The sequence below is a fragment of the Meleagris gallopavo genome, chromosome 11 (assembly GCF_905368555.1).
Source record: "Meleagris gallopavo chromosome 11, MGAL_WU_HG_1.1, whole genome shotgun sequence".
Taxonomy (NCBI): domain Eukaryota; kingdom Metazoa; phylum Chordata; class Aves; order Galliformes; family Phasianidae; genus Meleagris; species Meleagris gallopavo.
This window is the reverse complement of record NC_139414.1, coordinates 14,939,777-14,966,147: the sequence shown is the minus strand read 5'-3', so window position 1 is coordinate 14,966,147 and position 26,371 is coordinate 14,939,777. Positions and strand designations below refer to the sequence as shown.

General features: G+C 52.3%; 2 protein-coding genes across 5 annotated transcripts in view; both read right to left on the bottom strand.

The window, feature by feature from the left end:
- Positions 1 to 134: 134 nt before the first annotated feature.
- Positions 135 to 4,320, bottom strand: LOC100540703 (intestinal-type alkaline phosphatase-like). Of its 4 annotated transcripts, XM_031555057.2 has the most exons (11): positions 3,043 to 3,258; positions 2,838 to 2,954; positions 2,555 to 2,670; positions 2,313 to 2,487; positions 2,061 to 2,233; positions 1,845 to 1,979; positions 1,705 to 1,774; positions 1,492 to 1,624; positions 1,216 to 1,409; positions 974 to 1,090; positions 135 to 815 (listed from the first exon to the last, which is right to left on the bottom strand). In XM_031555057.2, the coding sequence occupies exons 1-11, from the start codon at positions 3,116 to 3,118 to the stop codon at positions 529 to 531; spliced, it is 1,593 nt and encodes a 530-aa protein (XP_031410917.2). In that variant the 5' UTR covers positions 3,119 to 3,258; the 3' UTR covers positions 135 to 528. The 4 variants fall into 4 exon arrangements, with proteins under 4 accessions (XP_031410917.2, XP_085088630.1, XP_085088631.1 ...); XM_085232504.1 differs by having other exon boundaries at positions 2,838 to 4,320; XM_085232505.1 differs by lacking the exon at positions 3,043 to 3,258 and having other exon boundaries at positions 2,759 to 2,980.
- Positions 4,321 to 4,463: 143 nt separating this feature from the next.
- The window catches only part of DIS3L2 (DIS3 like 3'-5' exoribonuclease 2), a 164,735-nt gene continuing 142,827 nt past the window's right edge, over positions 4,464 to 26,371 (bottom strand). Inside the window, exons 16-22 of the mRNA XM_085232503.1 lie at positions 12,151 to 12,334; positions 11,523 to 11,609; positions 8,068 to 8,215; positions 7,739 to 7,869; positions 7,349 to 7,453; positions 6,672 to 6,773; positions 4,464 to 4,936 (exon numbers count right to left, since the gene is read on the bottom strand). Coding sequence (XP_085088629.1) covers positions 4,838 to 4,936; positions 6,672 to 6,773; positions 7,349 to 7,453; positions 7,739 to 7,869; positions 8,068 to 8,215; positions 11,523 to 11,609; positions 12,151 to 12,334 — 856 coding nt within the window. The 3' untranslated portion in view covers positions 4,464 to 4,837. The remainder of the gene's footprint in view (positions 4,937 to 6,671; positions 6,774 to 7,348; positions 7,454 to 7,738; positions 7,870 to 8,067; positions 8,216 to 11,522; positions 11,610 to 12,150; positions 12,335 to 26,371) is intronic.

Below are 26,371 nucleotides of genomic sequence, written 5' to 3'. Positions count from 1 at the left end.
GCCCTTGAGGGGTTTGGCATTTCACAGATGGCGTGGCATCCTGTCGGGCCATCGGCTCAAAGGCCGTGGGGCTGGGCTGCTGGCACCTCATTGCCACCTTATTACTGGGTGCTGCGGAGGGGAGGGAACACGGGGTGCAGAAGGAGGGACTTGGGGTGCTCCTGATGTCTCCACCCGGCACTTCCTGGAGCGATAAAGGCGCTGATGGGGACTAAATGTCAGGACCAGCCCTTGTACCAGCCTGTGCACAGCACCTCAAAGCTGTGTGAACTCCTCTGTACCGTGGGCTTCCAGTAACCCAGGGATGGAGCTGTGGGTACAAGGCCACCTCTCACCACTGTCTCTTCTCCTGCTTCACCCCAATGCAGGCCCCAGTTAGGAGTCACAACAGTCACAACCTGGGGAAACTGAGGTACAACTGCCGCTACAAACCCTCTCATGGCACATGACACCAGACATCCCACATTTTATTGCATTCCTGTGATCCTGCCCACAACAGGGGGCTGAAGCAGGGCTCAGTGGGGTCTCTCAGCCCACCACCATGAAGGCAGACATGCAGAGGGCCAGGAGAGTGAGTGGAAGCTGTGGGGAGTGCTGGGTGCTGCCAGAGGCCCTACGAGGTGCACCACAGCGGGATCTGGCATCATAAGGCTTGAGGCACGCAGCATAAGCAATGGCATGGGCAATGTAGTGCTGCTCCTGCACCCCATGGAAGAGGTGGGCCATGGGACCCTGAGCCAGCACCATCACGTCCTCCCCACTGTGGGTCTCCAAGTCAAGGGGGACGGCTGCCTGCTGCCTGTAATCCTTGTCCTCTGTGGAGAGAGCAGGAGAAATGGTGCTGGGGGCAGCTCTTCCGCCCTTTGAATGAAGCAGCTCCCACCACCATGGTGTTGGGGCAGTTCATGCCCAAGTGAACCCCAGAAAAGTACCAGACCCCCACCCCATCCCTTCTCTTCCAGTAGAATCCTACCCACAGCTGGAAGGCTGGCGGCTGGGCGGCCCCCATCACGGATGCTGTATCCCGGCCCATTGCCATAGAGGATGCTGGTATAGGTTCGCTTGTCCTTCGCTTTCTTAGGGGCCAACCCTGACATGGGGAAGGGCACTGTCACCCTCTGCACCAGTCAGCAGCCTCCCCAGAGCTCCCATGGCCTCCCACGGAGGCACAGCACAGGGTGGGAGCAGGGGTGCTCATCTCTCCCTGGGTCCCACCGAAGATGGAGGCTCCTCGCAGCGTGTTGCCCCCAAAGGTGAAGACATGTGAGTGGTCAGCCGTCACCACGGTCAGTGTGTCAGAGGGCTCCGTCAGCTCGCCTGCCCGTGCCACTGCCCGGTCCAGCATGATGGCCTCTGTCAGCGCCTGCTTGGCCCGGCCACTGTGGTGTCCGTGGTCAATCCTTCCACCTGCACAGGGAATGAGGCCATCACCACCTTGTTCCCACCTGGCTGCCAGGACCCATGTCCCAGCCCGGGGCCCTGCACTCATCTTCCACAAAAAGGAAGAAGCCGTTGGGGTTCCTGCGCAGGATGCGGATGGCTTTCTCTGTCATTTCCACGATGGAGGGGTCCGTGGTGGTGTTGCGGTTCAGCTCGTACTTCATGTCCTTGGGCTCGAAGAGGCCTGGAGGAGCGGGGTCAGGGCTGCTTCGTGCCACCCAGAGTGGGGTGTCATTGCTGACATAAAGCCAGTGACGCTCTTACCCATGAGGTGGCTCACAGAAGTGTCATTAACCGCATCCAGGCCCTTCTTGTCCCAGACATAGCGCGCGCCCTGACAGCGAGGACACAGCGGTGGCAGTGGCACACACACCGTGCCCAGCGCTGCGTCCCCTCTGCGCTACCTCCCTGGTGCTGAGCCATTCGGCCACCAGGTCCCGCCCGTCCCTCCTGGTGCCATTCTGCGCCGGGTCGTCTGGGTACTCAGGGTCTGGGGTCCACCTGGGAGACATGTAGGCCCTCCCACCGCCCAGGATCACCTGCAGGGAGGAGGGGAGGGCTGCCACCGGCACGGGGACACAGCACCCAGGGATGCAGCCACCACGATGTCCCCAGCTCACGTTGATGTCAGTGTTGTGCACCAGCTGGTAGGCGATGTCCTTGCAGCCATCCCGCAGGGTCTCCCGAGGCATGTTGGCATCGGCGTACCAGCTGCGGCTGGCCGAGTGTGCATAGGCAGCAGCAGGGGATGCATGTTGCACCCGTGTGGTGGTCACGATGCCCACCGACTTACCTGCAGCACGGCACAGGGTCTGTGGCGAGCCCACCTGTGCCGTGCTGGCCTCTGCAATGAGCGTACCCACCCCATGTACCTGCCAGCCGGGCCCGGTGCAGGACGGAGTCCACTTCGTTGCCAAATGCTGTGCGACATTTGCCGTAGATGGCCGCGCCGCTCAGCCCCAGCGTCTTGGCATTGGCCTTCACCCCACACAGGTAGGCCGTGCCCGTGCCGGCGCTGTCGGGCACCTGCCGGTCGATGGTGTAGGTCTATGGGCGAGCAAGGGTCAGCAGGGCTGGGGGTAGCACTGTGCCCCCCCAGCACTGCCCCGCTCACCTTGGCCAGGGCCACATGGGGAAATGTCTCCATGGCCAAGACGCTCTCCTCACCCGAGCCACCGGCCAGTTGCCCCTTGTAGATCCGGGCTGCTGACACCGTGGGCAGCCCCATGCCTGCGACGAGGGGTGACAAAGAGCTGTGACTGGGGACAGTCCTGCCCTCCCTTTCCAGGGCCATGCTACCAGGGGAAGAGGGACCCACCAGCTGCTGGAGGACAGCTCTGTACCCAGCGTGCTGAAATCAGTGACATGGGAAATGGCAGCACCCATGGAGCACTCACCATCACCCATGAAGAGGATGATGTTTTTGGCTCGCTGTGCCACTGGCTGCAAGGCCAGGGCTGCCTCCAGCCTCCTCCTGGCCCCTTCGTTCCAATAGTGTGGGGTCTTCTCGGCATCTGGATGTGAGAGCAGAGCTGGGGGTGTGCAGGGCCCCAGAGCAGCCCCAGAGCTCCCACCCCACCATGTCCCCCATTGAGCTCTCACCTGAGGTCGCAATGGCAGTGCGCGGGGCGAGGAAAAGAAGGAGGAAGCAGATCCTGGGAGAGAGCAGCCATCCCATGCTGCCCAGCCCACGTTCCTTCCTGAGGCCGCCTGTGTGCAGGGCTGGGGGGGACACAGCCCTTTATGCCCTGCCCTGTCTGGCCAGAGGGCTGAGCCCCTGCTGCGGGTGAGACGATGGGCTGATAACATTCAGGGACATCTTCTGGCCCTGCCCTCCCGGTGTCCCCAGCCCTCCCCAGGGCCATCCCTTCCCCCCCAAGGTGAGGTAGGACCTCCAGCCTATTCCTGGGGAGCGGGGTTGCCCTGAGGCACTCAGTGTCCCCGAGGCTGTACGAGTACCTGGGGGTCCATAGCTCCACACCTGCAGAGACCTTGGGAACAGGTGGGGAGTACGTAGGTCAAAGGGCTGTTTTTGCAGATATGCTGGGCTGGGTTGGATTGAGCTTGTTTCCCCAGTGAAAAAACACAAGAATATGTTGGGATGAGGGGTAGGGGAGGACAGCTTGCTGTTGTGTCAGTGTCCTCAGGTTCCCTCTCCCAATGGACAGGGTGATACAGTGCCTTCTGTGTCCATGAGGCAGGAGAAAGATGGAAATCCACAGAGGAATGGGCTGCTGTGTCCACAGTCAGGGAGAAGTGACATCCCACATGAGTGGAAGGCAGGGCCATGGTACACAGATGCAAATGGAAGGATGCCACCAGCCCATCCCCTGGGGACTGCAGGGGACTGCAACATCTCCCAGCTCTTGGCATGCATGTAGTACCCAGCTCTGACCCATCCCAGGGCCCAACCCCTGGTGCTGAGCCAGGCAGCCAAGGCTCAGCCAGGTCCGAGCTACAGTGCATGGCAATTGTGTCCATGCCAGGGCCACAGCTGTCACCACCGACAACACAGAGCAAAGCACAGTGCTCACCCTCCCTAGTGCCAGCACAATGGAGCCTTTCCCTCTTGCCAGAAGCCTATCCCAGCTATATAGAGGTGATGACACAGATGCTGCCAAAGCACCGTAGAGGCAGTGGAGCAGACAGATGAAGCACACTGTGAAGGACTGAGGCTGGATGCTTCTCTCCACATAGAAGAGAGAAGTGAGGACATGCCCCATGCTCCTCAGTGTTGGGTGGGCACAGAGCCAAGGACAGTCCTGTCTGTGGCTGAAGGGTCCCAGTGTGGGGTTAGGCTGGCAGACACCCAGTGCTCGTCAGTAGAGGCTCAGACTGGGGGATTAGCGGAAGCAGCACGGGTTGGGAGCACGTGCATCCTCCTGACCCCCACCTTCTGCTGAGCAAACAGAGAGGCTGGGATTGCACAAGGCCCTGGGAGGCAGAGGGCAGCCTGGGAGATGCGTTATGGTCAGATTCCTGCCCGGGTAACAAGGCAAAATGAAACCTGCGCGCAGTCCCCATCACGGCTGCTGACCTGGCTTTATTTCATGACACATGGCCCAGCTGGGAGCCCTTCTGAGAGGCCTGGTCAGTCCACCCAGCCTAAAGCAGCCCCTCCGCTTTCAGGAACATTCAGTCTCCATGTAGCCCTCACCACAGGCACCCCCAGTGGCAAGGGACGGGCACCCACTGCCTCGTAAAGGAAAAAAAAACAAACCATAAAGCTAAAAATATCTGCCAGTATGAACCCGATCCCTGGGTTAAAATTCAAATCAGAAATAAAATGATGTCAATCTTAAAATTCAAATCCCCAAACTCCTGGCGGGTCCCCTCTGTCCCCGTGGGTGCTGGTGCGGCGCTGGTGACAAAGTGTCAGAGCTGTGGCTGGGCGCGCTCACTTCTCAGTGCTGGGCCTCTTGAGCAGAGCGCTGTATTTCAGGGGAACCCCGTCCGACTTCAGCACCACCTCCACCAGCGTGAAAATGGTGATCTCCTGCAGCAAGGACACAGAGGGGAGAGGGGATTTTCAGCGGGTTGCCATCACAGCAGGGTTTAGGTTGAGTCGCGTTTTCTCAGTATCCTACAATGAGGGAATGACCGCTGGTGCTCGCACAGCGAAAGGAGACCTGGGAAGGGATTGGATAAGGGATACGCAAGGGAATAAAGACTGCAGAAAATCAATGTCTGCTGCTCAGGAATGCACGCTGCCTGCCGGCCCCCAGATCAATCACTTTGTGCAATGGTGCAGTTTAGGGACATAAATCATCCATCAGCTCTGCACCCAACACAGGACAACAAGATGGCCGGGACAGCTGGAATGGACACGTGCGGTGCTGGGGATCGTGCCCTGGTGTGTGCCCTCAGCCCCTTCTCACTGTCCCCAAGGTCTGGCAGGGCCATCCTTCTGGGCTTTTAGGGAGCAGGAGCAGGCAGAAAGCCTCTCGGAATAACCCAGTCCAACCCTTCTTGTTCCTTCCGCACCTGCTGCTCCAGATTCATCACTCTGAGCAGGAAAATCTCACTGAGCTTTAAATGCATCAAAGCACTCAATAAGGAGCAAAGCAGAGGGAAGCCATTCTGCAGCCATCCTGTGCTCAGCTCTGTGCTCCAGGCTCTGAGATGTGCTTGAGGAGAGCTCAGAGCTGCTCCCAGGGGGAGGGCTCTGATGTTTTCTTAGGAGGTGTGGAGGAGTTTCCTCCATTGCTGAGTGTTTGCTTAACCAAAACGTGCTCTGCTCATGCTGGGGGCTTCGTTTTTCAATGCAGGTTCCTGCTAGGGTGTAAGTAATACCCACTCCTGCAAGGAAGGAGGAACCGAGGCCACTTCAGGATGCATGCAGAGGCTTCTGTGAGCCAAGTGCAGCTTAAGAGGAGAAAGTCTGCAGCAGCCCCGGGGAGCTCTACTCTGACCCTCCTGAGCTGAGCAACATTTCCCCTGGGCAGGAAGGGATCTTCCAGGTCAGCTCTATCAGGAGTATCGCTCTCCCAGAACAGAGCTCTCAGTGCGAGGACAGGGTTGGATTGAGCCCTCCCATCCCCGCCCAGGCACCAGGCAGAGATCACAGCAATCAACACAGCTGTGATTTTACAGCCACGCCAGATAAATGTTGGCAGAGAGGCACCACTTAATCAAGCCAGACAAATGCGATTGCTCCCTCTGATTGAGTTACCAAGTTAATAGATGACAGGGACACAAGAGAGAGATTTCTAGATGCTGTTAAACCATTTGACACTGCATCTCAGGAAGTCTGATTTAAAAAAAAAAAATCCTCCTAAATGGGTCTCAGCCCTGTCACATGGGTGGAAACCTGATGGCAGGGCTGTGTCAGCAAGAGGGGCAAGAAATATCAGAATGGGGGGGAAGAGGCTAAGCAGGAGCTGCCTTAGGCCTGATCTTACTTAACATCTTAATTGATGATCTGGAAGAAGGAAGTAAACAGCAAGTTAATTAAATTCAAGAGGAAACTGGATTGGGAGGCAGTGCACATAGCGGGCAGGGCAGAGTCTGAAGGCGGTGGTGGGGTCAGGCGTGGGGGCAGCGATGGGATGGAGTAGGGCTGGGTGGTGAGAGGAGATGTGGAGGCTGGGGTCGGGCTCCCTGGAGGGGGGACAGAGAGGGACAACAGATCTGACCACCAGCAAGGCATCGTGCCCCCCAGATTCATCCCTGTGTAGATCATGGGATGGATCCATGCGGTAATGAGTCCATGCTGTGCTGTGGGGTCTTACCTGGGACACAGATTCCTGCTCTGGGCTCTCCGGCTCCCACATGAGCGTCAGCTCTGGCTTCCTCCCCACCTTCTGGAAGTGGAAGCCCAGCAAGGGCAGTGCCTGCAGGCAAGGAGATGTTGGGAGCAGCCCGTGGCCCCTGGCACCCCCAGCCCCACTCCCTGCTTTGACTGCGGATGGTGATGACACTGCTTTTGCACAGAGCCCTCTGCAGCTCTGTAGCAACCAGGATGCAGCAGCCCATGTGTCTGAGCTAAGTAAGTAAATCAGGGGTGGCTGCTATACACAAACAGCCCATAGATCATGCTATGTGTTCTGCTTAAAGATGTCACTGCCAGCCATATAACCAGGTTATTATGAGAAGCTGCTGTCACTAACCGCAGGTGCTAGTCTAGGGCAGTGCTGTCACAGCCCCAGATACACCACGTGATTAAATGAAATGGAAGCCAGCCCCTTTTTGTTTCCTTGCTTCAGCCCCATGTTGATCTCTGTCCCCACAAATCTGCCTTCATTTCCTTTTAAGGAGACAAATTACCCACAGCATGTAGTGGGGAGAGTTGGTCCTCAGGGGACCGGGCTGCTCTGGGCCCCCAAGCCCCTCCAGGGAGCTGAGGGACACCCAGGCTGTGTTCAGTGCGCTGAGGCAGTGAGCGCATGGCAGTGTTGGGAACACCTACGTTGCAGTAGATTCGCTTCTGGACTCCAAACTTCAGCACCAGGACGTCAAAGGCCTCGTTCAGGACACCCATCACCATGGCCTCAGACTCCAGAGGACCGCACTCCTGTTAGGAGACAATGCACTCAGACATATGGTCTCATTTTTGAGTCTTCCTGTGCAGAGCCAGGAGTTGGACTCTATGATCCTTATGGGGTCCCTTCCAACTTGGGATATTCTATCACTTCTGACCCTTCACCAGAATGCCCAAGGGGAGCCCTGTCTCACTGTGCTGGTGACTACAGGTCCTAAAGCTCGGGGTCGGTCCCAGTGTGTTCCCTTCTCTACCCCAGACTGAGCGCTCATGGAGAAATCTGAGAGACCCCTTAGGAGAAGACACCACTGCTCCTACCCTGACGAAGACAGCAAAGAAGAGGTCGGTGCTGAGCTCCTGCACCCTTTTGGAAGCCATCTTCCTGTCATTGCAATGCTCTGCTTGTCGCTGGATGGCCTCCTTCTCCATCTTGACGGGAGAGCTGATACCTAGGAAGGAGATGAGTGACAACGACAGGTTCACACTCCCTCTTGCTCCAGAGATACTCCACAGCAGCCCGATGCCCAGCTCCCCCTGTGCACACTGAGGACACCCATGTGCCAAAGAGATGCCTGGTGGGATGCAGATCCCAAGCACTCAAGGCAGGAACCCAGGAGCCCCACCTGCATGGGACTCACGGCACGCACCGAGCGATGCGGAGAGCAGCCGATGCACAACGACGTCTGCGTAGCGACGGATGGGCGAAGTGAAGTGCGTGTAGAAGGGCACGTTGAGGGCGTAGTGGCGGAAGAGGGTCTCGTCCTTCAGGACGCCGGTGCAGAAGTACAGAGCCATCTGAAAAGCGGTGAGAAGCAAGGGGAGGGTGTGAGAAAGGAGGACAGTGCAGGACCATGAGGCTGGAGGGATCTCAGCCAGCAAGACAAAGCCTCTGGGTTCTGGGTCTGGCCGCAGGCTCTGCCGCCCCTGTTCTCATCACACATGCTACAGCTTTTATTTTTACATCTGTGAAACAGCAGCCCTCGGGGCTGGGAAAACAACACAGCCCGAGCCCAGGCGGGGAGGGGAGGCTGCGGGGTCAGAGGGTGGCAGCAGGGTCACAGCACAGTGGCGATTGAATGAACCCGTTTAAAAATAAGAGCAAGTGATTTAAAACAAACAGGAGTAGGCAGCTCTGATTACAGAGCTGTCGTGGGAGCCACGGTTTGGGCAGCTGCATCCTCCACTCTCCAGCACGGCGGCGCAGCCAGCTCCCGCTGAGCAGCAACGCACTGATCCGGGCAAGTAAATAGTGCAGGTTAAAAAAAGCAGCGTCGGTCCCGGCCTTATTATGAGACCCAAGAGCAGGGCTAGGAGCTGCCAATTTCCACAACCCAGAACTAAATTGTTTCTGATGGACTCCACGAAGTATGGTCTCCACTCAATTAGTTCAGCTCCCACTGAACGTGGCTCTGCGCGGTCGGGCAGGGAGACATGCTCAGAGAAGTCAGAGAGATGCTGCCTGCTGTTATCCAGGGCATTTCCTGATGGATGTGCCAAGCCCAGCTGCTGCTGGTCCAGTTTTCAACACCCTGATGACAAGTGATGACCCTTGCTGAGGCTGGGAACAGCTTGATGTCACAGCAAAATCTCAGAATCATAAAATCATACAATGGTGTGGGTTGGAGGCAGACCTTAAAGCCCACCGAGCTCCAAATCCCCACTGTGGGCAGGCTGCCCCCCCACCAACCTGGCCTTGGTACCTCCAGGGATGGGAGATGGGATGGGATGCTCCTTTGGGCCATAGTAGGGTTACACGCTGGCACTTGCCTGCTACCTGTCCTCACTACCACAACAGCACTCCACAAAAATACCAGCCTGATGTAGAGCAGATGTTTTCTCATTAGTAGGTTTGACTAGCAAGTGGTCGCAAAGCCCCAGGGTCCGACTGCTACAATCCCAGGAGAACAATAAGGAGCCTGGAAATAAATCAGCCCCAGCCAACCCAGGCTGGCTCTGCTCTTGCGGACAGATTGAATCCCCGAGTGACTGAGCCCCTGAAAAATGGTATGTCACTGCTCTTTCATCTGTTACGAGCTCCTGGTGCAGCAATCCAGGCAGACACACGCGTTACCCACTGCTTGCCTCCTTCCATGAGGCTGACGGCCACCAGCACGCAGCCAAGACGGACGACACAGTGTGCCATCAGCACGGGATCAACCTGCTTTTGTTACAGCTGGCTGGATGCGGCCTTGTCCCCGAGACACCCGCTCCATCACCTGGGACACGGGGCCTCTCTGCACCATCTGTCAGAGCCACGGCCCAGCCCTGTGTCATCCCGCTCTGCAGCTGCCAGCTCAGAGCTGTGCTCTCCTCCATTACAGGCTGTGGGGATGGGTGGACGGGGCTGATTTTCCCATCTGCTCCAGTTAGCAGGGGTAGGTAGCGAAAAGTCCTCTTCCCACTTGGAAACTGCCCTTTCTGAGGGGCACTGACACGGACATGCACTGCCAATCCTCTGCTCCTAGCAATAGGAACAACAGTGGGAATCTCAATTGCTCAGGGTTTAAGGAGCTGGTCCAGCGAACAGCATGTGTGGGGAGGGAACACGGACTGCAGCAGGCAACACTGCTATCTTGCACCCCAGCAGCTCCACAGCCCTTCCTTATGGACAGGAGATCATATGGATACACCACAGTGTATCCAACTGCACAAGCTCATCCCAGACCAAGAGGGATTTCTGCATCTTCTGGCACCTGCAGAGGTAATGAGCTCAGCTGTAAGCTGGGTTGTGTCTATTATGTGAGATGCTAGGCAGTGGGTCTGCCAGGAGAGAGTGGGCTGCACTGTACACCTGAGCACAAGGACATCTTTACCTTCTGAGGATAGTGCAAGTTGAGTTCCTGCCAAAATGCTTTATCTCACAGAATATCTCCTCTGAAAGCTCCTTTGCTTCTTCCCCAAACTGCCTGCTATTTGCTCCTCAGAAGATTTCATCCTCCAACAAAGCCTGGGCTTGCACCAAAGCATGACCAGAGAGGGACCCTAGGGAATGCACACCACCTGCTGGTGCCTTCCACCAGAAAAGGAAGACATTACAGAAAGGACCAGGACAAACCAGAGCAGAACATGGGATCCAGGAGAATACAGCCAGCACCAGAGGCACTCCCTGCACTTCAGAAAGCAGCACTCCTGAGCTGAAAACACACGCAAGCAGGTGATTTACTAAATGGTTTTGGTCCCCAATTCCGCTTGCAAGCATTAAGTCACTAAAGTACAGCAGGACTTCAGGCAACTGCTAACGAGTAAATGGAGCAAATGAGCTAATTAGAAGAGTGACAGTCAAATGAGTGATGTAGGAAAGATGATTCATCCCTGCAGCATTTGGCAGACCACGGCAGAGAGACCATTCCAGCAACATGCTCCCGTCCCTATGGGGTAGGACTTCCCTCAGAAGAGGCTGTACTATGCCTAGCAGCAAATGTAGAGAGACAGATGCCTCATAAAAAGGTTTCTGATGGTGATAAGCACCCAAGTAATGTACTGAGCTGCAGATGCATCAAACATGACAATCACTGGAAAGAGCACAACGAGCCTCCAATGCACAGGCATTGACAGGAGGTCTCAGTCCAGAAGGTGACCAAAGCGTTTCCAGAGCTTTCCTGCTTCTAAGAGGATGTGCCTGAATACCAGACTGTGATTTGTGGCCAGATATGTGGTTTAGTGGGCGTGAGTGATGGATTGATGATTGGACTAGATGATCTTAGTGGTCTTTTCCACTGTTAGTGATTCTGATTCCCACAACCCTACACTGTCCTGACACCTGATTTCTTCTTGGACAAGAAACCAGTTTAGATACCATGACATGAGGTGGCATAAATATGAACCACAGAGCTTGTCACCAGTTCTTCATGGAGCAGACTGGGTTCTTGTGAGTCTGCTGGCATCCTGCACATCACCTCCACTGTGATATATCCCAATACTACAGAGGCATTGCAGAGTGCAAGGAAAGGCTCAGCTTGACCCTGCTGACCTTACAGCATCATTCCCTGCATCCAATCACTCTTTCCCTACGTAGTGACTAACTTAGGTAATGCAGATGGAGTCAGGAATGGAAATGGGGCCTTGGAAAAGAGCTACAGATGTGTGGGTGTGTGGGTCTTACCTGCATGGGCCTGGAGAACATGTTGGTCAGCACTTCTTTCCTGGCTTCGGAGTATTTGTCAGCTCCAAATGTTTCATTTAAGCTTTTCTGAAGGAGAAGAGAGACAGTTTTCAGGCTGACAAACAGTGCTCAGAACCCCTCCCCTGATCTGTGCCTGGGCCCCATCCACACCAAGAGCTTTGGTGTGTGCACTGATGGGACTCCAGAGGGACATGAGGATGGGTGGTCACCGCCTGGAGCTCGTGGTAAAGAAGGGCTAGAAGAGTTCAAGGCATGGTGGAGGAACTGAGTGCACAGCTCTGCAGTGCTAACACCCTGGCGTGGTCAGCGAGCAGGGAGAGTGGCGTGCGGGAGGACAGAGGGGATGGGATTAACAGGGGATTATCCACAGTCCAGTTGCAGTGAGGAAGGAAAATCCTGAAAGCTGCACTGTGCTGTTCAGCCTCAGCACACACTCAGCAGAGGATCACTCCATGCTTCCCGTGCTTTGTACATCTGACCTTTCCCAGCACTGCTCTCCGGTCCTTGCCAGTCCCCAGTCCTCACCCTTCCCTCCTTGACTTGCCCAGGATCTCCCAAGAAAGCAAAGAAAGGAAATCTGGGTGTCCTCACTCTTTGGTGCACTCACATGCAGGCTGCCCGCGCTGCTGAAGTCGATCTCAAGGCCAACTTGGTGGCAGAACTCCATCAGGTCATTCAGCAGCTTGCTCTGGGGCGGTGGGTGGCGGCGAAGCAGCGCCTGCTCGGGGAAGGAGCGGTAGATCTGATGGGCCACGGCCATGTTTGCCAGCAGCATGAACTCCTCTACCAGCCTGTAGGGCAAGAAACACAACCCCAAGTTGAGAAGGGTTAGAAGAGATGGGAGCTACCAGGATTGGGGGAACCAATCCTGTTAGGAGGATCTTCCCTCCTGTTTAGAGAGGGAAGATTTAGGTTGGATGTCAGGGGGAAGTTCTTTACAGAGAGAGTGGTGAGGTTCTGGAACAGGCTGCCCAGAGAGGTTGTGGATGCCCCATCCCTGGAGGTGTTCAAGGCCAGGGTGGATGGGGCCCTGGGCAGCCTGGTTTAATATTAAATGGGGAGGTTGGTGGCCCTGCATGTGGCAGGGAGGTTGGAGATTCATGATCCTTGAGGTCCCTGCCAACCCTGACCATTCTGTGATTCTGTGAACCAGGGAGTTATAAATGAAGACTGGATGTGGATTGCGGGGTGCTGTGCCACCATTGGGCTCAATGAACTGGGATCTCCAGGGCTGTGATCCCAGTGCCACCAACTGCGGTTTGCTCCCATCCAAAGGGCTGTGCCACTGGAGACTTGTTTATCTGGGGTCAGATAAGCAACAAGATGTGCTTAATTGGGCCTCCAGTTATTTGCTGCTTGTATTCCCCAGGGTCCTAATTGATCTTAATTGCCATGAAAGATAATAGATTTACAGTAGTAACGTCACACTCCACGCAATGCCCGAGAGAGCTACTACCAATCAGGGTAGCTCAGCCCTCCTGCACGCAGGGCAGCAATTCCGCAGGGCTGGCTGCAAGACATGGGGCAGGGTCCTGTATCCTGCAACTCCCTGTGCCCCAGGAGCATGAGTGTGATGTGCAGGGTATGCACGCTCCAGCTGCAATGTGCTCCCAGTCAGGCAGGACTTGACAGAGACTCAGAAGAGAAAAGAAATAATTAAAGACAAGCCCAGAGGAGGAATTAGCAGTGCTGTTTGTAAGAAGCAATGGAAATGTTCATCTTTAACAGGAAGGAGATCCCTTACCAAGGTCTTTGTGGGCTCTCCCAAGGCTGGGGAGTGTACTGCTGTGGAGAGGTCAACAGGAGGGCAGGAGGGAGACCCTATGGCACAGCAGCACAGCACAAGTGTGAAGGGGCCACCAGTCCCTCAACACTGAATGGCAACACTACCAGCAGGCCAAGGGATGAGGCAGTGGGGTGGACAATGCACCCACAGCCTGGTGTAAGAGGGCAAGGTGCTGTGGATGTGGTGGTGGCATCCATAGCCACTTGTTTGGGCGGCTTCCAAGAAGGCCGAGCAAAACCTTGCTGCTCCTGTACATCTAAGCCACCAGATGGCAACATCAGTCCCTCTATGGTCACCAGTGCCTGGGGGCTGTGGGACAGCATGGCCCCAGGGTGCTGGGCACCCAACCTAGGGCTGGCCAACTTGCAGCATCCCCACCTTCTACACACGCTTCAGCCACCATGCTTGCAGACAGAGTGTAGGGACAAGGAGACCAACAGGGCTGCACCAGAGGCAGAAGGCAGCGCCTTTTACACCTGAAGGAGAACAAGCAGCAAGTTTTGTTCCATCAAATCCCTTCCTCTGTCTATTCCAAACCTTCACACCTGGAGCATGAGCTCCCAGACAGCATCAAAGACAGCCACTGAAGGCTGCTGGTGGCACTGGGGACAGCACTGCCACCCAACCGCCAAGAGACCAATGACAAGAAGGAGGTCAATGACAAGGTGTTCTTTCTGTCTGTCTTATTTTTGTCCCTTTTTTCTTAAGACAGCTGAGCCCAGAGCTTGGCTCAGTGCAGCTGGCAGACAGGAGTGCAAGGAAAAATATTTCACGGCTAAAAAAAATGGAGACAGAAAGACTGGTCCGGCCGAACGCGCGCTGAATGCATCCCATGTGAAATGCAGCCTAACGCCATCGCTACAGTTTCCTCTGGATTAGTTGAGCTATCCTTGGCTCCTGCTTCCATAAAATCCCATAAACAAACTGATCTGAACTTTTGCCCTCTCTGGGCTCATGCAAGGTTTCCTCTGCTGCCCTGTGGTGTGGGCAGGCAGGTGGCTGTCCCCGTGTGGGTGCCTGCAGGTACCAACAGCCCCATATGCCTGCACTGCAGTGTGGAGTGCTTCCAAACCTGTTCAACGCATCATTTAGTACGTGCATCACGTGGGAGAGGGAGGAGAGCCTGGTAAAGTACGTAAGCATCCTCTGCCGGCTCTTTCAATACGCAGATTTTGCTTATGAGTTATGGGCTTGGTGCAGGAGTTAGTGGGTGAAACTCTATACCTTGACTTATGTAAGAGGTCAGATCGAGTGTACAGTTTTCAAAAGAATTCGCCTTCAAGTTTCACATGTGAGCGAGGCACGCCGGCTCCTACAGCCCACGGAGATTCCAGGCTTCTGAGATGCTCTCAAACATAGAACATCATGCTTTTCTGGTTGGATATTAGAAAAAAAATTCTTCCCAGAAGGAGTAGTGGTGCACTGGCACGGGCTGCCCAGGGAGAGGTGGGGTCACCATCCCTGGAGGTGTTCGAGAACCGTGGAGATGTGGCACTGAGGGATGTGGTCAGTGAGCATGGCGGGGATGGGTTGGACTTGGTCATTTTGGAGGTCTTTTCCAATCCTAACGATTCTATGAACCTCTGAGACCATCCAGCTGGGCAGGACTATGGCACCAGCCAGCAGCCCCAAAGCCAGGCTGCTGGGCTGGAACTCTTCTTGCACAGCCTCTGCCAGCACCAAACATCCATGTGGCACAAGAAGAAGAGCTGCACACCTACTCCCTGGAACTGTGCCTATTATTTGTTCTGATCCTTTCCAATCTCTTGACATCAACCTTGAAAAACTACTTGCATCCTCAGTGAGCTGTTTTGTTGATGGCAAATAAAATATTGGTTTCTCATGCCAAATCTCCGCAGAGTGAAGCAGGGCAAGCAAAATGCCTGTTTGGCTGCTTGTTTCCATAGCAATGTGGCCAGGCTACACAGCAGCCACAGAAGTGCCCACTCTCCCTGATTAACTTGACAAATGACATTAGCAAAGCAAGGTTTGCTGCAAAGGAGAGAGACAAGGCTTCTGTTTGCAATCCACTAAAGTGCACGAATGAGGCAGAGAACTAAACAGTGCCATGGGAAGCTAGTGCTCAAAATAGAGAGCCTCAGCCTGTCTGTGTGCACCTGAAAAGTCTCCAGAGACACAGATGGATATACTTGCTGAGGGCAGTGCATCACTGAGAGCCCACACTCTCCGCTGGCTTGAAAGGGATTATCGCCGCAATGCAATCTCATAACAAACAGATCTACAGCCACCTCCTGGGAGTGGGACTCTAAATCCTGCTGTGCTCACCAGGAGAAAGTCACCTTCCATGAAAGGCTGCAACAGAGCAGTGCACATCCAACAGCAGCAGCAGTTGTTGAAAGAAAACAGCAAAGAAATGGCACAGTTCAGCCAGCACATGCTCTCCAAAGCTTCGACTCCAAAGACACTGAACATGTGATGACTTTTTCTTCTTTTCTTTAAATCATGTACATTTATTTTTGATTACAGCTCTTCCATGAAGAAAAGGAAATTGAAAGCAACATTAGCTAAGCCCGCATCTCCTGAGAGTGCAGCCAACGAGAGAACTGTGCTCTGTAACCAGTGGGCAGAGTGAAGCCTGCAATGGCCCTTTTCTATTCAAAATCCTACAAGAACAGTCTGCTGTCCTCCTGTGACACTGCCCAATGGAGAGAAGCATCTTCAGCCATGCACTGCTGCTTGATGAGTTATGAACATTACATCTCCTGTTGTCCGAAAGTTGGATTGCTGCGTTATACACAAGGCTTGCAATGCCAGTGCGGAGCTCCCTTTGCCAAAGACAATTGCCAAAAGACCCATGCCCTACATTTTTTGAAAGAGAAAGTAGCAACAGGCAAACAGGCTGGTGGTTCCCGGCCCGATGAAAGTCATTTGTGCTCCTTTAACAGTTGGCAGTAGCCTTGAACAAAGCCGAGCTGAATAATGGAATTACTCCACTTTCTGAGATTGCTCAATTAGCTCTTGGTTAAAACTGTTAACACTGAAACTTGATGAGAATAGCAGCTCTGAGGCAGTTTCACATTCATTTCTTACGAAGCTAGAATGGCTTTTCCCTCTAATGAACTCCCTTTCCGGGGCATAATGAATGTCCTTTTTATTAGCTACGGTGCCTTTTTGGTAATAGATGCCTAAAACACAAATGCATGGGAGGGTTTTCTGAATACAAATGTCCCTTACTGGCCACTCTCACACCTTCAGGCTGGGAATGCCATGACACCGCTCACTTCACTTTATCCAAATTAAGTGCAGTACAGTGGAAAACCATTTAAGCTCCCAATCCTAAAGCTGGGCTACTGGAGGCACTGGGCATGATTAGGAATTAATTGCTTAAAGCCTGATGCACTGGGTTTGCACGCAGGGATTTAGACCGCCAGACCCATTTGCCTAAGTTCCTTTGAAATTACTGACATTTTGCAGTGTTACATAAAAAGCTGACTTCATCCGGCAGCACCGCGTCGCGATGGACGTTGGAGTGCTGCAGACAGCACCGGTGGCCATGGGACGTCCAGCATCCACTGATGCTCAGCTAAGTAGAAGGGAAATGTGTCGGCCTGGAGCTCCTCAGCCTCATCTGTGGGGTTGGTGATGGCCCCGCATCCCACCTCGGGCTGAGCATGGAGGGAAACAGTGCTGAAGTGAAGAGAGACTTGCAGAGGACACGGCATCTGCAGGCTGCGCCTCTTCATTAAAAGTTAATATGACTGCAGTCTGCTCCTTCTCATTCAAATTGGTGACAACCTTCAGGCTCCTTGCATGGAACTGATGTGTCCTCCTGTGCAAAACTGCACCTTGAGCTGCCAGGGTTCCTGTACCAGGTGCAGAGAGCCGCTGGCTCACGGAGCTCTGAGGAGCTGCAAAAGGATGATCAGAGCCCTGCAGAGCTGCAGGGAGGGACAACCAGGGACCACAAACACATACCACTAAATGCTGCGTTCAGCCAATGGGTCTAATGGGGAGCAATCACCACCTGGGATGGAAAAGCTCACTGTTGGAAATGCATTAGGATGCTCCTGAGCTGAGGTAGTGCCCAGCAAAACAACCCAGAGCTGGGCCAGGTCTGGGACAGTGCTCAGGAGAGGGAAAACACCCTACAGACACAGCTTCCAAAGCAGGACGGAGGACTGGCCCACATTCCTGAGACGTACAGCCTGATAGGGGACTGGCTCTGAAAGGAGAGCTTATGACACGAATCCTCTCATAGATACATAATATTAATGTCATCCAGAGTCCGGCTAAGAAGGGAATGGAAAGAATTCCTGAAGAAATGCAGACAGCCCCTCTCCTGACGTGAGAGCCTCCAGCCCCACGCATCAGCCCAGCACCGCCTGTTATCAGACTGTGTTTCCTACTGAAACGAGGAAGCAGGAATGAAAGGCACTTTTCCTCACAGTTAAAAGTTTACGCCAATGATTTATGGGTCAGAAAAATTAGCAAGTCTGCTGCTGAGTGCTCCGTACAGCAGCATGTGTTACATGGCTGCTGACCAGAAATGCCAAGACCCATTAGGGGGAAGCAAAGGGCAGCACGATAGAAAGTTAAAGATGCTTTTTGCCCATTTAATTAATTAGTTGGGTCTTTTTTCCATCCCCTGCAGCCTTCATTAATGTAACGCTGAAGTGAAGGAATATTAACAATTCAGACAACACATTAATATTAACACAACACCTGCAAAATTGCAAATGTAAGTCCATTAGGTAAACAGATGATCTTAAGCCATTGAGGCAGAAATAACATTCTGACATTTCCAAGCAGGAGTACACTGTCCATCACTGATGCTCCATTATAAAGCCACAGCCCCTGTATGCAGGGGGCTCCCGATCTGTTACTGGTCCCTGGAAGGATGAGAAAAACTTGCATTTCCATGAAGATATTTGCCATATGGAACGTGTCTTACTAACGCCGTGTCATGAACCAGAAAGATCAAAAGGGATTTTTAAAGGGATTTTATCTCTGTGCTAGCAAGGGATGGAGATAAAACCTGAAGCTGAGAGCTTGTAAATATTAACCTTCTCTTGGGATTGCTCCAGAAATTGAGCTTTCTATTATTGTGGTTTAAGCTGAGACAAATTTTCAGTACAGGGAAAAACACCTTCAGAACAGACAGTGCAACAGGGGGTCGCCTGGAACTGCCACCAATGCCTTCCCATTCCACATCCCCATCAGTTAATGCTCTACAGCACCTCCAGCTAAGAAGACGCAGACCTTACGTGCATCTCTCCCTTGAGCCTTTGGCTATGCTTTTTCCCAGCTTACTTGACACTGAAGAGTTGATTACTTCCAAAGAACAAGACAAACTTACAGGCAAAGGGAAAATAAAACAGATGTGTTAGGCATCCCAGACTGAAAGCATACCCTGAGATGGGCAGTGTCTGGGTCGGGCACTCATCTACCAACCTGGACGTGACCCAGGGACAAACAAGCAGGAGAGTGAGAAAGTTCACGAGGAGATGAACAAGAAAAGCAAGCTAAAACAAAAGTTTTAAAAGACCAAAATCATGCAGAGTAATCTAAATAATCTGGCAGCCAAAGGCAGCAGTGGCACAACAACCCAACACGTGCCCCTTGATGCTGATGAAGCCAGGCAGTGACTTGCCAAGTGAGCCACTCTCCTGTTCAGCGCAGGATAACTTCAAAGCTGGATCAGGTTGGCCTTTTCCAGCTGAGTTCTAGCAATCTCCAAGGATAACTATCCCACAGCCCCTCTGGGTCTCTGATCCAGTTCCTAACCACGCTTGTAAGTGTTGTTCGAGCTTATAGGAAAACAAGCACGGAGCAGGGCTCCCAGTGCTGCCCATCGCCGCTCCGTTTCAACCTCAGAGCTGCAGTTGTAGGACTGAGTGTGGGCATGTTAAGGGGAACAGTTGTATCAATACAGAGCGAGGGATCCAGCTGGCCTCGGAGCTATTATTCTTGGTCTGCAGCAATGGTGAAGCACAACAAATGAACGCTCTGGTTACAGAGGCTTTCAAAGACATGGAAACCCTGTCTTGGGGGGGAGGGGAGCAAGGTACGTGGGACACGGACACCACATCGGGGTTAAAACAACCCATAACAGTTGGCAAGAGGATGAAAGGGAAACGGGCGACGTGGGATTTGGGGGTGCTGTTTTCTAAGTAGGGACTACTGAAGTACTCTGGATAACTTCTGCTTTCAGGCAACCTCTTGGCAGATGTAAACGTCCCAGAAGGTTTTACATCCAGCTCCTACAATCTTAAACTAAATATTAGGTGAGAAAAACATGCTTCTGAAGAAAAGTCAGGCATAGCTCTGAGTGAAAAACAATGAGCAGGAAAACGAATGTTATCGGCTTTGCTGAATATACAACCAACAACGGTTTTCTTTCCTAAAAATAAAGCCAAGGGAATGAAATGCAAAGAAATGAGTGGGATGGAAAAGCAGCAGGAAATGGAGGCCATCCCCCCACCCCACATTTCCCCTGCCTGGCCCCAGTGGTCAGGCTCAGAGCAGTGCTGTAAATCCCTGACAGTGCCTTACTCCCTTTGCAGCAGGACAGGGTTGGGGTGCAATAGGTCTTTTCCATCCGTAACTTCTCTTTCTTGACATTTATGTGCCTTCATTTGATTTATTGGCACAGGGCTGTGAAGAGCCTGGCTTGGTCTGAGGACAGCCTGAGGTTAACTTGGTGTAAGGACAGGCTGAGATTAAAGGCAGCAATGCAGCATCACCACCCCATCCATTACCAGAAAACATTCAGGCTTGAATTTATAGTCATGTTCCAGCAAGCCCACACATCGCAGCAGGCTGAAATTAGCCTTGTTTACACAGTGGGATAGTGAAGAAGCAGCTAAACATCCTACTGATGTTGGGCATGCAACTGAGAGCACCCAGCAGCACAGGAACAGAGACGTATAGAGGAGGGGGCATGGCTGTAGCACCCATCTCCAGCTGATGAAGGACACAGGTGTGATAAAGGAGAACCGCTGCAATGCTACCTTCCAGGCTACAACCAGAGTTCAACAGCACAGATCAACCTTCTGAAAAAATCTACCATCACCAAAAAGCAGACACACAGATCTGTCAGCACATTTGTGCTGCTGAAATCAACAGATCTCAGCACTGGATCACGATAAGATTTGCAACACAGACATCTTGCAGAGCCTTGGCAGTGTCTTTTAATCCTTGGAAAAGGAGCACTTCAGGCATCGATTCTTGCCTTTGCATCGAGTGTTGCAAAGCCAAAACAACAAGCACTTTTGGAGCATGGGGCATATCCTAAGATGCCCCAGAGCCCTCTTGTCCTACAGACATTGAATAGTAATCTCCACATGACAAAACAGAAATAAAGCCATATATCCCCATGTCCTGGCAAGCCTCCAGTCCAGGCCTGACAGATACCTGGCCCTGAGTGCTGCATCTCTCCAGCAGCTTAACCCTTGGATGAACAGAGTACACGTTTAGAAGGAAGCACAACATTAAATCTGCTTTTTGTTTCTACATTCTGTATTGGAGGGCAATGCCCTCCTCTTCCTCAGTGCCTGGATCTGATGCTCCACATTGGGAAACCACCATGGAAAGCCAACTGCAAAGACCCTGCTATTGGAAGCGCAACAGTGTCTCCAGCCCTGGCCTCACATGTCCTCAGTACTACAGATGGTGACTCAGGCTCCCGTGGTGGCTGGATCCCAACCAGCCATATTCCTTCCTGGCAGCCCAGCTCAGCCTTCATAGGACTGCTCAGCAGTCCAATGGCAATGACTCTGGCCACCAGCTCTATCCGCTTGGCCAACCATTTGCAAATCTGAGTAGCACCAACCTGAAACTGCCCACGTGTATGGAGTGCACTGCATCCTCCAACATCAGATTGAACAGTGAGGTCCCTTATCATTCCCAAGTTCTGAAAATACTGTGGGATGGGAAAAAAACAAGGGTGCACAATGCCTGCTGCCTCCCTGCGGGTCCCTGATGTTCTGGTCACACACATGTGAACACACTGGGATCCGGGGAAGCCAAACACAGTGCCATGTCCTTTCTGGAGTCTGACCCCAAAAGATCCCCAACTCTCCATCAAGAGCTGTTCAACAACTGAGCTTGCCCCTCTGCCACAGAGATGGCACCAATCCCATTTTGGCCTGAGCTTGCTCCATAACACACCAAGATACATCTCATACTGAAAGGAAGCTCTTCAGAAGTGATGTACAAACAGGCTGAACGTCAAAGCATGGGAAATGCAGCTCATGGTACGTGCAGCCCAGGCACACCATGCCCTCTGTGAGAGCCACTCTCCCATTGTTATTTAACATCCTGTGGGTTTCAGCCAGCAATGCAGTCTCCCATCCGCGCCCCGAACTGGCCTGGGAATGGCTGGGAAGAAGAAAGGGAGCTTGAAATGAACTGTGGAAAGATTTAAGTGCTCTCACTGCTGCTTTCCAATACAATTTTCCACTTGGGGCAAGGGAAGGGAAGGAGAAGAGCCTGACAGCAGTTTAGAGCCAGTCACAGTTGTGACAGGTTCTTCTTTTCCATTTCCAACCAGCTCACAGACAGGAGGAGGACTTTAACCTCCATTAATTATCACTGCCTTATTCCAGCCCAAGGTTTCAGAGAAGCAACGGCAAACTCTTAGGACCAGCTATAAGCAGGTTTTGCCACAAACTCTGCTGTTCAGCTTAATGCAGTACAACTCCATCATTCATAAAAGAGCCAGCACAACTATCCCTACAGCAACCCTGCAGCTGAGAGCCACTGCACAACATCAATACTGCCAGAGAAGAGGATTTCACAAACGATTCTTTGCACTCTACGCTGAGAACAGGTTAACACCCATTTAGCAGACATCTCTGTTGTACATCCAGAATGGAGCTTGACAGGAACATCCCTCCTGCTTGCTCTTCTGCTTACCAGGGACTGCTACTGCAACGCTACCACCACGTGGAGTTTATTGCGCTTATCAGCACTGATCATTGCATCTGCAGCTTAAAAGTGTGAATGTGTTGTTTAGGGAGATAAGAGCAGCTTGCATGCATGCAGCCCTCATGCACTTGGGTCCAGATTGTGAAATATTGCTATGTGCATTCTCCCAGTGTTGGGCTCCATTCAAACTATCAAAGATCACTATAAAAATATCAGCTGTACCAAGATGTGCCTGCACAGGCACTCAGTGTGCCCCAGCTATGCCACTCTGTGCTCCTGGACTTGGCACCCACTAAGTTTGTGCCTTGCTGCCAGTGGGGCTGAGCCATCCACCCCCACCTGATCTCCGACCTCTGCTGCTACCGTTCATGCTTGGTGGTGATGACATGCATCATTTTCCCTTCACACTGCGACACGAGACCTTTGCAGAGCTGTCCTCTTGGCTCACAGGTATTTTTAGGATTACCTTTTTTGCTGGTGAATAATGAAAGCAGGGATGCAGATGCTGCTGCAAGGATGCAGCCACGGTGCAGATGCAGTGAGCAGCCAGGTCCTGGTTCAGGCACTTTGCAGCACTGAGCTCCCATAGTCGCTGCCAGCCCCAACCATGATGGATGTACCAGCAGAGTAGGAAGGGAGAAAGGCGGTGTGCCGTGTGTGCACAGCCACACAGTGAAGCAGGGAGCAGGACGGGCTGCGGATCCAGATGTGCAGTGATTTGAACAGATTGTGCCGGGATGCTGAGATTCATGCAGCTCAGTGTTTAGCTCTGAGTCACACAGGATCCAGCCCAGGGAGCAATGACTGCTGTACAAATGCTCCTGAACTGCAATGAAAGAATGGAGAGGAGTTCGGGGCTTCCTGTGTGCGGATGCTCACTGTGCAGAGGCGCAGGACCCATCCCCTGCTCCACAACTCCAATTAACTCAGAGAGGAGGAAATCCCCCAACCACAACTGCTCTGAGAACTAGGTGTGCAGCACTAACCAACTGCCCCACACACTACCCTAGGACTGAAAGGTGAAAAATAAAGACAAGTGCACTCCTAGACTTTCATTCTCCATGTGCTGACCGTCTCCTTATTCCTACTTCCCACACTTAAGGTGTTAATGGGAACCTTGATGCATTTCAGAGGAAATGCATGCAGACAGAAGATAGATGCTTCGGTCTGAAGCTCTGCTCCCAGATCCCACATCAAGTGCTGGATTTATTTATATCCATATGATACAATCTCCATAAAAGCAATCAACCTCCACCGAAAGGAGATGTTTCAATATCTGCACAGCCTTCACGCAGAACAGACATTAGGTTTGCCTTTACGATGCAGAATAATATAATGGATTCCTTCCACAAGTTCCCAAATGCTGTTATTAAGTATTGCTTCTCTAATAAAATATGCTGCAACATACAGCAGTACATGATGTGGCATTTACACGAGTTCTTTCTCTATACAGGACTTGCTGGCTTTTAAACAAATCTATCTCTTCCATACACTACAAAAGCACAAGATGAGTAATTATGTTCTCCGCTTAATAATGTTTTTGCACTGGCCAATTTAACAGCTAATCTCCACAAACCTCTGAGATAGTCCCCCAGCCGCTACATTTGCATGTTGTAATCAAGTCTCACTATTAAATCATACTTTGCAACAATAGCTGAGCTGTCAAGTACAAGCAGTGGTACCGTGCAGATGAAAGCCCTGGATGAGCACACACAAAGCAATGGTCCTCTGCCCCCCTTTTGCACTTTTAGGAGCTCAGGGATAGCTGCACCCACTGTGGATCCTTTGACAAGCATCCCTTGGCTCTGCTTCTCAAAGCAGCCAGGCAGCTTGCAGGTTGCTTGTCCCGTTCACCCCTCCCAAAGGCACATCCCCAAAGGGACCCACAGACACAAGCTGAGCCCAGTACCATGCTCCTCCTCTTGTTTATTTGCTAAAGCAATGCATCCCTTTTCTCCTTTCCCATGACCTCTGTTGTGCCTTGACTGGGGCAAGGACTGCACAGACCTGAGCGACCCAAGAACATCTATCAGGCTGGACGGGGAGCTGTAGATGTCCCTGCTCATTAGGGGCAGTTGGACCAGATGGCCTCTAAAGGTCTCTTCCAACTCAAATAGGTCTATGATTCCATGGTTTTGTAGCTGCACCAGGAGGCATTTCCTACAGCAGGCATCACTGCGCTGCTGCCAAGAACCGGTTCTTACTTTGAACCAAAGTCTGTGTCTCTGCACTCCCTGCAACAAGCAAATAGCTGAAACCTTGCTGAGATTTGCCTTCTGCAGTGGCTATTCCGCAGGGCACAATGTTCAGCACAGAGATGCAGGTCAGGTGCAGCCTGGCCATATCAATGTCTTTCTGTCCTAATGATCCTTCCTACGCATTAGTGCAGCATTTATTTCCTTCTTGCCCCGTACTTGCCATTTATCTATCATATGATAGTAACGTGCAGACAGAGGAAAAGGAGAATTTCTGGCTGGTGTTGGCTCACCCTGCACAGACAGATCAATGCAGATCCATCTGTCTCACTAACTGCTGGGATTGGGGCTGACCCCAGGCTGGCCGAGCTGGGTGTGGAGGAGCAACCTGCTGCACTGCCCTGCACCCAGAGGGGACGTCACACAACAGAGCGTTTCCAAGGAGGGCAAAGGTGGAACAACAAAGACACCTTGGTCAATAATGGTACTGCTCATTTAAGAGCGCTTCTGCTCATCAGCCCCATTTTAGGTGAGGCAGGTGAAGGACATAAAACTTAAGATGGTTGAAGCTCATTTGAAGAATTTAGAACCATATCCCATTAAAATTAACGGAAACATTAATGCAAAGCATGCTCCAATCATCACCAAAGTTCCGAAGTTCCTTCCAAGCAAGATCTTTCCATTATCTTGAAAGGAAGCTGTGACCAAATCCTCTTACATTGCTGTGACCACCTCCAACAGTACAGGCAAAGCCAGGTAACAAACCCATTTGACTCCAGCTTGCCTGACACATGACAAATTGAAAGAGGTGAAAGTACTAAGCTGTAATGAGAACTTAGGGTGACCCTGATAACCTGAGGAAATGAGCACACAAAACATAGTGGTGATATGAAGCTCCTTCTTTCAATGCAGAAGCAGGGAACAGAGGGAACAGAGTCCATCACCAGATTGATTTAGCTGCACTGAACTTTGAAAAAAAATATATACAGTTGAAAAAGCAGCAGGACCCAAAGAGCAAAGCATGGCATCTATGGAGAAAGGAAAACCACTCACCCACTCTTGCTGCCCAAGAGTCAGTAAGGAGAAGTGCTTCCTTTCTCACCCTCTGATTTCCAAGAACATCTCTCAGAAGTGCACTCTTGTCCTTGAAAGAGGGAGAACTCCCTGGTGTTCTCCTGGGATACTTTACCCAGTGGCTCATCTCTCTTGCCTTTATTCCTAACTTTACCCATGAGCTCTTTGAGAGAAAACAACCCCACCTGGCTGACGATCCACCCGGTTACTCCAACTTACACTGCTGATCCCCAAAGGAGCAGCAGTATTTAGTGCTGAACACCTTGTACAGGGCTTGCCTATGGCAAACCCAAAGCTCAAACAGCAGGCAGCAGCATAAAGGCGTCTCTGAGCAGAGCCTCTTTTGGCACAACATGTGCTCTGGGTCCCCAGCATCCCCTTTGTTGCCTTTGGTCTTCCTCCACTGCCTGACGCTGCATGCAGCTTTTCACTGCTTGGTTGTACCTCAAGCACATCCTAAGTGATGGAAGTGATGGAAAGCACACGCCCTTGCTTGCTGGTCCCAGTGTTCCCAGCTTGCAATGTCATGGAGTGAAGTGGACAACACAACCTAGATTCACCAGAGAAGTCACTGCAACATGACATTCAAGGATGTGGAGAATAAGCAAAAATAAAGGCTCCTTTTCCGTATTTAATATGAAAAACTATGCCTAGAAATTCCACTGGGAGAGGGATGGCTGGGGGTCTGACGATCCTCAGCACAGGGTCTTCCTGGACACAAAGTCAATCCAGCAACTTGTTTTCTAGGTAAAAGTGAGAGAGACTTCATCTAGAATCATAGCACAGCAGGGCTCAGAAGAGACCTTAAGGATCATCCAGTTTAAAACCTCTGACAGGGGGCAGGGCAGCCACCCACTCCATCAGGCTCCCCAGAGCTCCATCTA